We start from the raw sequence: 12,438 nt of genomic DNA on the forward strand, positions 1-12,438 counted from the left end.
AGACCCCAACTGCCTGTCTGTCCTTTGCCGCCACTGCCTGCTCCAATCTCGGCTCGTTATCTTCGACGGGATATACGCGATTCAGCCATCACTTGCGCACCATCGAAAACCGGCCTATTTCTACACTTGCGGCTTGCCTGGTCATGTTTATTTATTTAATTATAAATACTGTCCACCCTCATTTGAAGGTCATTACAGGGAGGAAAAATGAAGAAAAAAAAAAGGCACATATACACAAGAATGCACAAGCCTCTTCGAGCATACAATACAAGAGAGCATAAAAAGGCAACACAATTCACACCATTGCACAGCCACCTGCTATACAAAAAGAAATATTTGACAGTCAGTTACGCGCACATCCACAGGAACTCCACGCCTAGACAGAGTCACCCAGTGCATTCAGGAATGCTGGTACATCTGCAGACTCACCAACATGAGCGGGCTGTTTATTCCAATGCTCAATAGCATCCGGAAAGAATGAGCAGTGAAAGACGTTAGTTGTGGTCAAGTATGGCGGAATCACTTTGTGGTGCCGGGAGGACAATCTACCTGCAGGCTGCAGGTATTTTTCTTTATTAATGTTAATTTCACATTGAATGATTTGCTACAGTGTGTTTATTCTCTGCTTTTTACGTCTTATTTCCAATGTCTCTAGACTGCTTGAGTTTAACATCTCCGCTACCGAATCTGCTTTCTTATATTTTGAACAAATCAATCTCACCGCACGTCTTTTCATCTTTTCTATTTCTGTTGAAAGAATCTTCTGGTGAGGAGACCATACTACAGATGCATATTATAGGGAAGGCTGTATGAGAGATTTGTATGCTAAATGTTCGACATCTTTCGTTGCTCTCCGCAACTTTCCTTTCAGAAAACACAGTTTTCAATGTGCCACCGCACACACATTTTGGACCTGATTGTGCCAACTTAGCTTCTGAGAAATTGACAACCCCAGATACTTGAACATACTATCATTAACTAATTCGTGAGCTGCAATATTGTACTGAAAGGAAATTAAATTTTGTTTGTTAGTTATATGGCCCGACAGGCATGTGGCAAGACTTTGCCATCGTCGTCTTCCATTCTACGCGCCACATTGTCAAGCTCCCGCGTACTGGCCTTCTACGAGTCAGTACTCCGGGCCCGCTGCGCCACCATCCAATCGCCCTTTTTCTCCTAACCGTTGGGCCCATTCAAGACATCTTCCTCCTTGGCGGAGGCGCTGCTCCGTCTCTCCTATGCGACGTCGCCCAAATACTACTCAGGAAGAAAACTAGGTGCCGCAGTTCCTGAGGCAAGAACTGCGTCCCCGTCGAATTTTACAAGGCCTCGCATATAACCGGCTAATCTGATCGATGTTTGAGTCGAGGGCATTTCTGTCGTGTCGCTTGTGGACACCGGTGCTGCGATTTCTGTTATGGATGATAAGTTTTGTAGCTCGTTGAAGATGGTAAATACGCTGATTACTAGATTATTGCTGCGCGCGGCCAGTACTGGGAACATCAAGCCGTCCGCAGCGTGTACCGCTAGAGTTGTAATTAAGGATTTCCTCTGCAAGATAGAATTCGTCGAGCTGCCTTCGGGTTCCAGTGCAGTTATTCTGTGCTGGGAATTCCTTTCCCGCCATGAAGCTATCATGCACTGTGCTCGAGCAGAAGTCGGGTTCTCTTCTCTGCCCAATCCTTTCCGGACGCTACTACTTCCGTTGGCTGTGTTAAAGCCCTCGCCGCCGAAGACATCTACATTCGCCTAAGCTTTTCCGTTCTTGCTCTGCGACTTTCTCACCGATGACACTGTCCTCATAAATCCAGACCATACTTTTCTGCACAAGGAGTGTCTTCCATTGCCATAAGCCGTGCTATCTCCGTTGGGTTCTCTATACTTTTGGTCTTTAGCCATTTTTCTTACCCTACCACTCTGCATATTGGTGAATGCTTCGGCAGTGTGCAGCCCATCGCATCTCTACTCATCTGCGAGGAGACCGATGATGCACCGCACCTTACTATGAACCCGCTCAGCCCATCTTCTTCTGCGCCAGATCCCTCTTCTACCGAATTCTTCTTACGCTCCATCGATGCCGATCTTCCTCCGCCGCAAAGAACACAGCTTCTCAACCTCCTCCATCAGTTCCGCTTTTCCTTCGACGCTCACCAAGGTTCCTGGCACCGAACTTCCACCGTCACCCATCGCGTCGACACTGGTGCCCACGCGCCGCTGCCGCAGCGCCTCTATCGTGTGTCTGTTCCAGAGCGGCAGACTGTTTAGGAGCAGGACCACCAAATGCTCCAAAATGGCGTCATTCAGCACTCAATAAGCCATTGGGCATTCTCCTCTTGTCCTCGTGAGGAAGAAAGATGGCGTCATACGCTTGAGTGTCGATTACCACCATCTTAGTAAGATTACGCACAAGGACGACTGTCTGTTCCCACGCTTATACGATGCTCTGGACTGTTAATAAGCAACAGAGCTGTTTTCATCTCTCTATTTAAGTTGTGGGTACTGGAAGGTCTCCATGGACGTGGCTGATCGTCCCAAAACGGCTTTTGTGACCCTTAACGGATTGTATGAGTTTCCTGTGATGCAGTTCGGTCATCGTAATGCCCCTGGAACCTTCGAAAGTATGATGGACATCGTTTTGCATGGACTAAAGTGGAAGATGTGCCCATGCTACCTCGATGACATTCTCGTGTTTTCGCCTGATTTTGGCACCCATCTATCGCGCCTGAAGCACGTTTCGACCTGCCTCTCTGAAGCCGGCCTGTATCTACACCGGAAGAAATGCCATTTTGCTGCGCGTGAGCTAACCATATTAGGTCACGATGTCTGCAAGGAAGGCGTTTGTCCCGACCCAGCCATACTTTGTGATGTCGCTGCCTTTCCCACGCCTACTTCCACCAAAGACTTGCACAGCTTCCTAGGTCTATGCTCTTGCTTTCGGTGGTTTCTTCGCCAGGTGGCTTCGACTCCTGCGCCTTTAACACACCTGTCCGGCAGTTTCGATTTATCGCTGTGGTCGCCGGCGTGTGGCGATGCCTATAACACCTTGCGCCGCCTCCTCACGGCACCATCCATACTGCGGAATTGCGACTCGACCGCCCCTACCGAGGTTCGCACGGACGCAAGTGGTGTTGGCCTCGGCGCCATACTCGCCAAGCACATCTCTGGTTTCGATCGGAACGTCGTTGCTTATGCAAGCCGCACAATTACAAAGGCCGAATCTAATCACTCCGTCCGTGAAAACGGGAGCTTGGCCATCGTTTGGGCCCATTGCCAAATTCCGCCCTTAGCTCTAAGGCCGCTCTTTGGAGGCTATGAATAACCATCATGCGCTTTGTTGGTTTTCCTCTTTGAAAGACCCATCCGGCCGCCTTTTTCGGTGGGCTCTCCGCCTGCAGAAATATGGCATCCGCGTGGTCTATTGCTCCAGCCGCAAGCATGAAGACGCTGATGCCCTGACCCGCTGCCTACTTCCAACCCAGATCGCCAAACTCTGACGCATCCCCGCCGCTGCTTCACATAACTACGTACCGACCCCTGGATCGCTTCTCTTATCGACTTTATCTCCAACCCCACGGCTGCTTCTCCGTCACGTTCTCTCCAAAGCCATGCTTCCCCCTACGTGATTAGAGATAATCTCCTATATCGCCGCAACTAGAGCTCAGACGGCCGCAAGTAGTTTCTCGTTATTCCTCACCACTTGCGCGCACAAATATGCTCCTGTTTCCAAGCCGACCCACAATGCGGTCACGCGAGAGTTTTCAGCACATACACCTTCTTTCGTACATAAATATGTACGCTCCTGCATCACCTGTGATTGTCTCAAGAAATCTCCTCACAGTACTGCTGGAGAGTTGCAGCCGCTCCCTTGGCAGCCACCCTCTTTCGACCGCATATAAGGTGATTTCTACGGCCCGCGCTTCTGTACAATGCGGCCGGCAACTGTGGGGCTATCGTTGCGGTTGATCTCATGAGGTATGCCGAAACCGCAGCCTTTCCGTCTGTCACATCAACAGAAGTTGTTTCGTCCTTCGTCACGGTGCACCTCGTGAACTGCTTAGCGACTGCGGACACGCCTTTTTGTCCGATGTCGTCAAAGCTCTGCTCAGCCAGTGCCATGCAATTCATCGAACCACTTCCGCATATTATCCGCATGCCAATGGCCTCATCGAACGATTTAACCGCACCCTCAGGGACATGCTCTCTATGTACAGTCTTTGTGAAAAGTAACCAGGCTGCATGGTTTGCTTCTAGCTCGTACAGTGGAGCCCTTGCAGCTTCCCTGAAGCTGAAATGGTGGTTAAAAGTATGGCTTGGGAGTCTTCTTACTTTCCAACAACTTTTGATCTTTAGGGAAGTCACAAGGGCTCCACTATACAAGCTAGAAGCAAAACATGCAGCCTGGTTACTTTTTGCAAAGACGGTACGTCGCATCCGACCACTCTAATTGGGATCTCGTCCTTCTTTATGTGACTTAGGCAGGCTTAAGCATATTATACCACTCAGCAGTCCACAACCGGCTTCTCTCTTTTGTATCTTCTTTGTAGCGGTCATCCATCGCCTACAATCGATGCCATTCTGCCTTACCAACCTGACGTCTCCGAATATACCCCTGTTTCCGAAGCCGCGCAACACGCAGAATACTGCCACCGAACTGCCCGCTCAATCATGACTGAAACCTAGCCTCAGCAAAAATTCCACCACGACAAAGCTCAAACCAGTTCGCCCTCCTCTCCCGGCACCTTTGTGTGGCACTGAATACCGTCCAGTACACCAGGACTGCTCTCAAAATTTCTCGCCACGGCCCCTACCACGTCCTGGAGCGCACATCTCCTGTTAATTACGTCGTCGAACCAATCATGCCGTCTCCCAATCTCCGCCGTCGAGGCCATGAGAGTTCGTGTCCAGTTCCTCAAGCCTTACTACAACCCCGCCATCTTACCGTCGCCGTAAGTCGCCAGGATGGCTCTGCTTCCCTGGGGTTGATTTCAAAGAATATGCGCATTCATGGCAAAGACGAAGATGTCCCTGTGCTTCAGCCCTATTGCTAACGCCACTTATGTCCGTCCTTCACCAGGCTAACCTCGGACTGTTTTCGCCGCTGCTTCCGTCTGGCCAGTTCCTTTCAATAAACAGATAGCTACAGATAGTTTTGAGATAATTTTTGCTTATGCTCCCGCACCCAGAGGAGGAATGGGTTTTATACGGCGTAAAAAATACATAGGAATCGATTACAGGAATCTAGGAAATGCTGTTCATGTCACACTATACGTCGCGTCAGGAAGGTGTGACCTCTGACTTTTACACGGTGAAGTAGGTTCATAACGAAAAAAAGTACTCTTCATTTCCTGACATAGGAAGGACCAGAAAACTGTGTCGCAATTATTTTTCTGTGCCGCGGCTGACACAGTAAATGGCAGATTCGTTTTAGTGGCGCTGTTCTGACGGCTTTATGGTGATGAAATTTAAAATTCTTGCTGCAAAGCGGGATCGCGAAATTAGCTTAGGTGTTTCTGTTCCCGCAACAACAATCAAGAGAGAATCCCAGCGATTCGCTTATAACCTTGCAGTTCTTGTTTTGTCAGGCGCTAAATATGGCGGAAACTGGGGCTCAAATGCTGCATGGACACTGCATAAAAAGCAGTGGTATGCGCCGACTGTGATCATTGTTACTAACTTGAGCCTATTACGAACGCCATTTGAAAAATGCGATCCAGCTTATCTCTGACTTTCGCCTGTGCTTTTATGCTGTTACCCCTGCAATGTTCGATGCGGATAGTCGGAAGTCGCATGCTTCATCGCAGCATTCCGGATGCTTTTGAGGTACTTGCAAAAGCGCGCTTTATCTACGCGGCCGCCCACTGTGTTTAGTTGTACGCTTGATCACTGTAAGCAAGTAACTGCTTACCTTATTTTGAAAATTCTCTCTTTGCAAAGTTTTGCTGGTCTCGGCGGCCGAAATTATTATAGATCATGTTCTTCGTGTTCAAGCAACGCCCGATTTCACAAAATTCTTGCACACTTACCTGAGTTCCTAAAAATCGGGTCAAATGCAATTTCTCCAGGAAAATTTCTTTTGAAAACTAGTTTCTGAGTGAGCTAGCTTCGCGTGCCGACTCTCACACTTTCACCTCTCTTTAAGGCTCCTTATGGAGAGGATGTGTTATTTATGCATCAGTTAAAAAAGTACTTCTTAAGAGTCGAGAAGTCCTAACAGGGCAACACACTGTCCGTTTATCGCCATCACTGCACTAAACTCTGCCCACGATAAAGACGTCCTTTTTCAAGGTTGTTAGGCTTCTTTAATGGGCACTGTAATGTTGAATGAATACGCAGTGTATAAAGCAAAACAGGTCTACCAGAGATAAACAAGTGCAGAGATCAACGAGCAGAGATGATCGAATTAGGTGCAGTTCATAAAAGAAGTTCTTGATGTGGAGAGCACATCATTTGCTCAATCTGCCATATTTAGGTAGTTTCTAACGACAAAGAAATGAGCGCGAAAAGAACATTTGATGCCCGAGCAAACAAGTTCACTAATAATCACTAACAGTAGCGAACAAAACTGACAAAAAAAGGTGAAAACTTTTTTCGTAGAATAATCAAATTTCTACCCTAATTTTAACTCACAAAATAAACTCCTGGGAAAACAACCTGATTATAGAACAAAGGGTCTATAACAACGAAGTGTGTAACGGGTTTTGTCAACTCGCAATAGTGACAAATTATACATGCGTGCATTCGTTACACAAAAATTTTCAGCTGCCTGGTAGTTATGATGACAGTAAGGAATCCAAGTTTAGCAACACTCGCTGTTTGCAAATGAAAAACGCCCTCTTAATGATTTTGACGTCGTTCCTACTGTCTAGTTTGCAACGTCTATCAAACCACTCTCACATGTATGTTCTCAGCTTGAGCACCAGTATTTTATTTCAGACTGGCTACAGATACTGGGCTGAGCTTAGAGGACATTGCTGATGCAGACACGAATTATATCTGCAAATTTGGACCTGATAATAACGAGATAGGATTGGAGTTTCCGTTCCCAAAAAAAGTCGGCGCCCGTCCGTGTCACGAAAAAGTAGGCGGTCTACCTGCCACGGTGGGCAACGGTGTTCTGTTGAAAAAGGTCACGTGAACTGGAAATATCATCATAACCTGCACATACTGGCAGAAGCCAACCCGCCGACCAGAGTTTGCAACCTGCCCAGCGTCAAAGATGGCAAATGATTAATTCAGTTACTTTGAGACACTTCGGCCCAAAAGAAAACAATAATATATAGTCTAACCAGTTTATCACCTATGGGCGTGTAGAGATATCGTAGGAAAAAGAGAAAGTGTACTTTAGGGCGGGGATTAGCAGCGCTATCGATCTGTACTCTTAAGAATAGGCTAAACGTCGTCCAAGTTTTTCTACACCCTTTCATCCGTGAAGCTGTTGTTTATATACTTTTTTTTGCTCGAAGAGTCCAGTCCATAACTTTGCGAATAGTAAAATTATTTGGCTTATTGATTGCGCAGCAAAATTCGAGCAGCTATGACTGAAATTTTCTTCGGTAATTTTGTGAACGCACATAAAAGAACCGTCACACATACCGAAACAGAACGTGTACAGTTATCACATTTAATGGTCTTAACGTGACTTATCGTCGATGCTGTATAGTACATATTGTTCGGGCACCGGTTTCTTTTACGCTTCTCTGTACTGATTTTTTTATGTGCTTTGATGCAGAACTGCTGTTGGTTTTTGTTTGCTTAATGTGGTAGCATAAGAACACCCATAATCGAAAAAGTGTCCGGCGCTTGGTCTAGCGGATGCAGTCCAAGTGGAAAGGAGGCATAATAGAGAGAGAGAGAAATGTTACTCTCCATTTTCAGAGGAGAGCATAAAGAGACAGGAAAAGTGGGAGACGGAAGAACGGAGACATGAAATACCCTCACTGAGGGTGCTACATAGCGGGGGATGCTTAGTGTACTTTGCAATATTACAAACAACAAGAACATGAAAAAAGTGTAATTTACACGTTGGTGAAAACATGGTAGTAAACGTTAAACACCTAAGAACAGGAATACAAACAAAACTGGAGAGAAGACATTAATGAACATCATGATACAAATCTTAGCTAGGCGATACAATTTAGGGCAGCGAAACTGGTGAGAACCAAACGAACCTAAAAAGAACAAGACACAGTCAGAAAAGTACAGCGCCACAAAAAAAAGAAACGAGAAAATTTAGTTTTTAAATGCCAACGTCACTGCGTATTAGGTTATGAAGTTTAGATGCATTAGGCTCGATGGCTATGTGTGCTGGTAGGTTATTTTACTCGATTATAGTGCTTGGTATGAAGGACTTGCAAATGGAGATCAACTTAGAATCGGTGGTCGAGACGCCGAACGAAGGCTGACGATGAGTGGCAAAAATTGTGGTGAAGGGATGGATGATGATAAAGTTTCTGAAGGAGCAGTAATCGTGAATGTTTCCGACGGTAAGATATGAGTTTTAATTCAGCACAATTTTTTGAGGCAGTTTATAAGTATGTGAGCAGTCTGAAAAAAGAAAACGCGCACCATGGTTTTGCAAGGACTCAATATTAGCCATGTGGTAGGCTTCGTCAGGGTTCCAAATGGCTGACTGAAAATTAGATTTGATTTCTGAGGAAACAAAAAAGGCGCAGTATCTGGAAATGGTAAAGGGGTGACTAACCGAATCCGCCCTGTCTGCCGCTCCCGTCCTGCCTTCTCATCACTTGGTTGCCACCACCGACCATGTACTTTATCCTGGCTGCGAAGATGTCGTCTCAGTAGCTCATGGAGCACGTTCTCCACACCCGGCTCAGCCGATATCTGGAGAATAACAACCTCATGCCGTCATGCATGTTCGGTTTCCGCCCAGGCTTATCCCCCAGGACGTCTTTCTACAACTCAAACACCACATCCTTGACTCCCCCGCGGGTGACATCAAGGCTGTCTTCGGTGTCGACCTGACGAAAGCTTTCGACCCTAGTCACACGTACGGTACACGGACATGCGCAGTGGGAACTGGCTGAGGCATTCCAGATCATTAGAAAGAAACATGGGTGTGTCAGTGCTTCCTCTGTAGCTATAACATGTAAGGAAATGAGCCTGCAACATAGTGTATAATGCCTCGGGGACCGCACCTTGATTTGTGGTGATTTTATATGCGATAGGCACGTTTGGGTGTGACGCTATTACTGATGTTGCGTATGTTCGTAGATTCCTGGACTGTATAAAAAGATGCGTGTTTTTTTTCAATAAATCAGAGTTGTAAGTTCAGCGCCGTCTTTGTGTCACTCTTTGCTCGCTGTCCTCGTTGTGTAGCGCTGTAGCAAAAATTTTGAGCCACATCATACGCCCTTCTTCAAGTTCTTAGTCTTCACCTCCTGTGTTATTCCAAAAGAAGGATGGTTCTGTGCGCTTTTGAGTAGACTATAGCATCATAAATAAGGTCACTCGAAAGGGTGTTTATCCCCTGCCTCAGATTGACGACGCCCTTAAGTGTCTGCAAGGCGCTCAAATTTTCAAATTAAGTGTCGTAGACGCAGCCTTCGAAGAACTCCGCTGCCGCCTTCAAAGTCCACCAATACTAGCTCATTTTGACGAGAATGCAGAGACTGATGTCCACACTGACGCCAGCAATGTTGGCCTTGGAGCGATCCTCGTACAGTGACAGGACGGCGCAGAACGAGTAATCACCGACGCGAGCCGCACACTTTCTCGATCGGAACGGAACTATTCGACGACAGAAAAAGAGTGTCTTGCCGTTATCTGGGCTCTGCGTAAGTTCCGACCATACATCTACAGATGATTGTTTCGTGTTGTCAGCGATCATCACTCGATATGCTGGCTAGCCAGCATAGCGCCAGTACGATGTGAGAGTCGTCTATAAATCGGGTCGGCAGCACCAAGACGCGGACTGTTTATCAAAGCGCCGTGGAACCGGCTACGCAAGACATCACCGAAGATTGTCCTATTCTTTGTGCCATTAGCGTCTCCCGTATGGCGCAGCTTCAACGGACTGACTCTGAGTTGGATCCACTCATTAAGTATCTGGAGGGTTTAAATGCTACTGTACCTCGTGTGTTTCGCCGTGCACTACAGTCCTTCATTCTGCGGCATGGATTCCTCTACAAGCGCAACTTTGACAACAACAAGGAGACGTTTCTGCTTGTTGTGCCATCCCAGTTACGCTACCAAATGTTGAGCGCTTGTCATGATGAAGCATCCGGCGGCCACTTGGGGGTCACTCGCACACTGGCAAAAATTCGGCTTAAGTATTACTGGCCCAGTTTACTACCATCGGTACGTAAATACCTAACAACATGCTGTGAATGCCAACGGCGCAAATCTCCTCCTCGGAAACCAACCGGCTTTTTGCAGCCCATAGCACCCCCAAAGACCCCTTTTCTGCAAATTGGCATAGACCTCCTCGGCCCTTTTCCGAAGTCGTCCACAGGAAAACGGTGGATTGTGGCCGCGACAGATTATTTGAGCCGGTACGCTGAGACCGCGTCACTTGCAAACGGTACTGCTGCTGAAGCCGCCTAATTCTTTGTCCACAACACCCTCCTGCGTCATGGCGCTCCTGAAGCTATCATTATAGACCGCGGAGCTGCATTTACGGCCCGCTTTCCTCAGACTGTGCTCAAGCTCACGCACACCCGCCATAGACGTACAACGGACCTGCACTTCAGCGTCGTCTACTTCTACCGGTTGCGTTCTCTTTCTTCTACCTCTAATCCACTTTCAATATCCTGGATGGACACCAGTCCATCTCTTGTGAATCCTCCCAGAACACGCAACTCACCTGCTCGGTTGACAAAACGTCGAGCTTGTGCGTGAGCCACCTCGTTCGGAGTACGCCGGTACTCATACCTCCTCAACCTCTCTCATACCTCCATGTCTGACACAATTCAAAAGCCTAATACCACAGCCGATATCCTGCCCTAGCGAACATGTAGTGTCACCAAAAATCAGATCGAGTCACCGAAAACCAGATCAGCCTTTTGCTAGCTATCACTAGAGCGATTGCCATATCTCTGCCATCTCGAAGGACCTGGTTCCAATCGTCCCAGAAGCGATCGAGCGTCCTCGCGCGTCCACTACGGTTATCGCGAATGCTTGCCTCTCTTGCTCTCTTGCGTTTGCTTTTGCCCCGGATTCTCCTCCAGCCTCGGTGGCAACTTAATTAAAGCAAGAGTAAGCAGGAACGGCGACAGCACCGAATTTTGCAGCGTCTCCTTCCCTCAAGAGGCAAGTAGTGGGATCTAATTTACACCACCAAAATTTCAACAGTTATGCCGTTCAGCAAGATTTAATATACTGGGAGGTCCTGCCTGCTGGGTTTATGTCTGAAAGGTTGTTTAAAATGGCCTCGGGGCCAACAATATCGAAAGCCTTCTTCAGGTCGAGTGCCAAAAGGTGGCTAGTTCCTTTACCATACACTGAGTCCACTATGTTCCTTTTAAGCACTATCATAACGTCTTGCGCTGACAAGTTGGCCCTAAAGCCAATCATTTTGGGCGGGAGCAGCTCACCATCCTCTACATAGTCCTGAAACGTGTTGAGAACCACGTGCTCCTTCATCTTCCCCACACAAGAGGTAAGCGATACGGGGCGTTTGCTCCCTGTGCGCAGCTTCTGTCCCGGCTCGGCGATAAAAGTGAATCTCGCATACTTCCACTAAGAAGAGTTTCAAATTGGGCTAGTTGGTAGTTAACAATTTCACACATAATTACGCTTTTGAAATGACTTGGGACAACACAGGGACGACACAAGCACTATTGCGCAAAGTGCACTTGCGCACCAGTGTTTGTGTTGTCCCTGTGTTGTCCCGAGTCAGTTCAAAAGCGCAATTATGTGTTTTCACTAAGGCGACAGATCTCCTTCACGCCAGCATTTATTCACCAATTCCGTCTGTGCCCACACTGACGTATAATCAATGTTCCTCAAAACCATATTCTTCACTCCGTCTGACCCGGCCGCTTACATGATGCGGAGCTGCCCCATGACAAATTCAACTTCCGCCAGCGTAAATCCTGCGTCTAGTTCCGGTTCCTCCCTTCCCGTGTTGTCGACTTCCTGTCGTACTATAGCCTTTATTTAGCGAAGTGGGGAGCTAACGCTGGAAGAAAATTCAGGGGCAAGTAAGCCAGAGACCGAGACCTCTTCAAAAGACGCTGGACAAAGGTTTTACAGCCATCTGTCCCTCCTAATCAGCGAAGCGGCACCACTAAGCCTTGGGAGCAGAAAACCTAGAGCAGTAGAGACAGGGACTCATGAAGATCTTCGTTTGAAGCGGCTCGGGGTATTCTTTTCCACCGGCTCGGAGTACACCAAATATATTTGTACGCCTCTTTAAGTCACTGACTTTATGCCTTCTGTATCACGAATTAGAGGGTAAAAAGGTAAAGCTTGTAACTA

At 47.4% G+C, this 12,438-nt stretch overlaps 1 protein-coding gene across 3 annotated transcripts in view; it reads left to right on the top strand.

Annotated features, from left to right (window-relative positions):
- The first annotated feature begins 4,513 nt into the window (after positions 1–4,513).
- LOC149360342 (uncharacterized) overlaps positions 4,514–12,438 on the top strand; it is a 30,455-nt gene continuing 22,530 nt past the window's right edge. For 2 of the 3 annotated variants that reach the window (XM_089569253.1, XM_089569255.1), the window contains exon 1: positions 5,352–5,820. In XM_089569253.1, coding sequence (XP_089425379.1) covers positions 5,704–5,820 — 117 coding nt within the window. In that variant the 5' untranslated portion in view covers positions 5,352–5,703. Of the gene's footprint in view, positions 4,947–5,351; positions 5,821–12,438 lie in introns of those variants that run through there. The other variant, XM_089569254.1, reaches the window with a different exon arrangement.

The sequence above is a fragment of the Amblyomma mixtum genome, chromosome 2 (genome assembly GCF_055824585.1).
Source record: "Amblyomma mixtum isolate Tamu chromosome 2, ASM5582458v1, whole genome shotgun sequence".
Taxonomy (NCBI): domain Eukaryota; kingdom Metazoa; phylum Arthropoda; class Arachnida; order Ixodida; family Ixodidae; genus Amblyomma; species Amblyomma mixtum.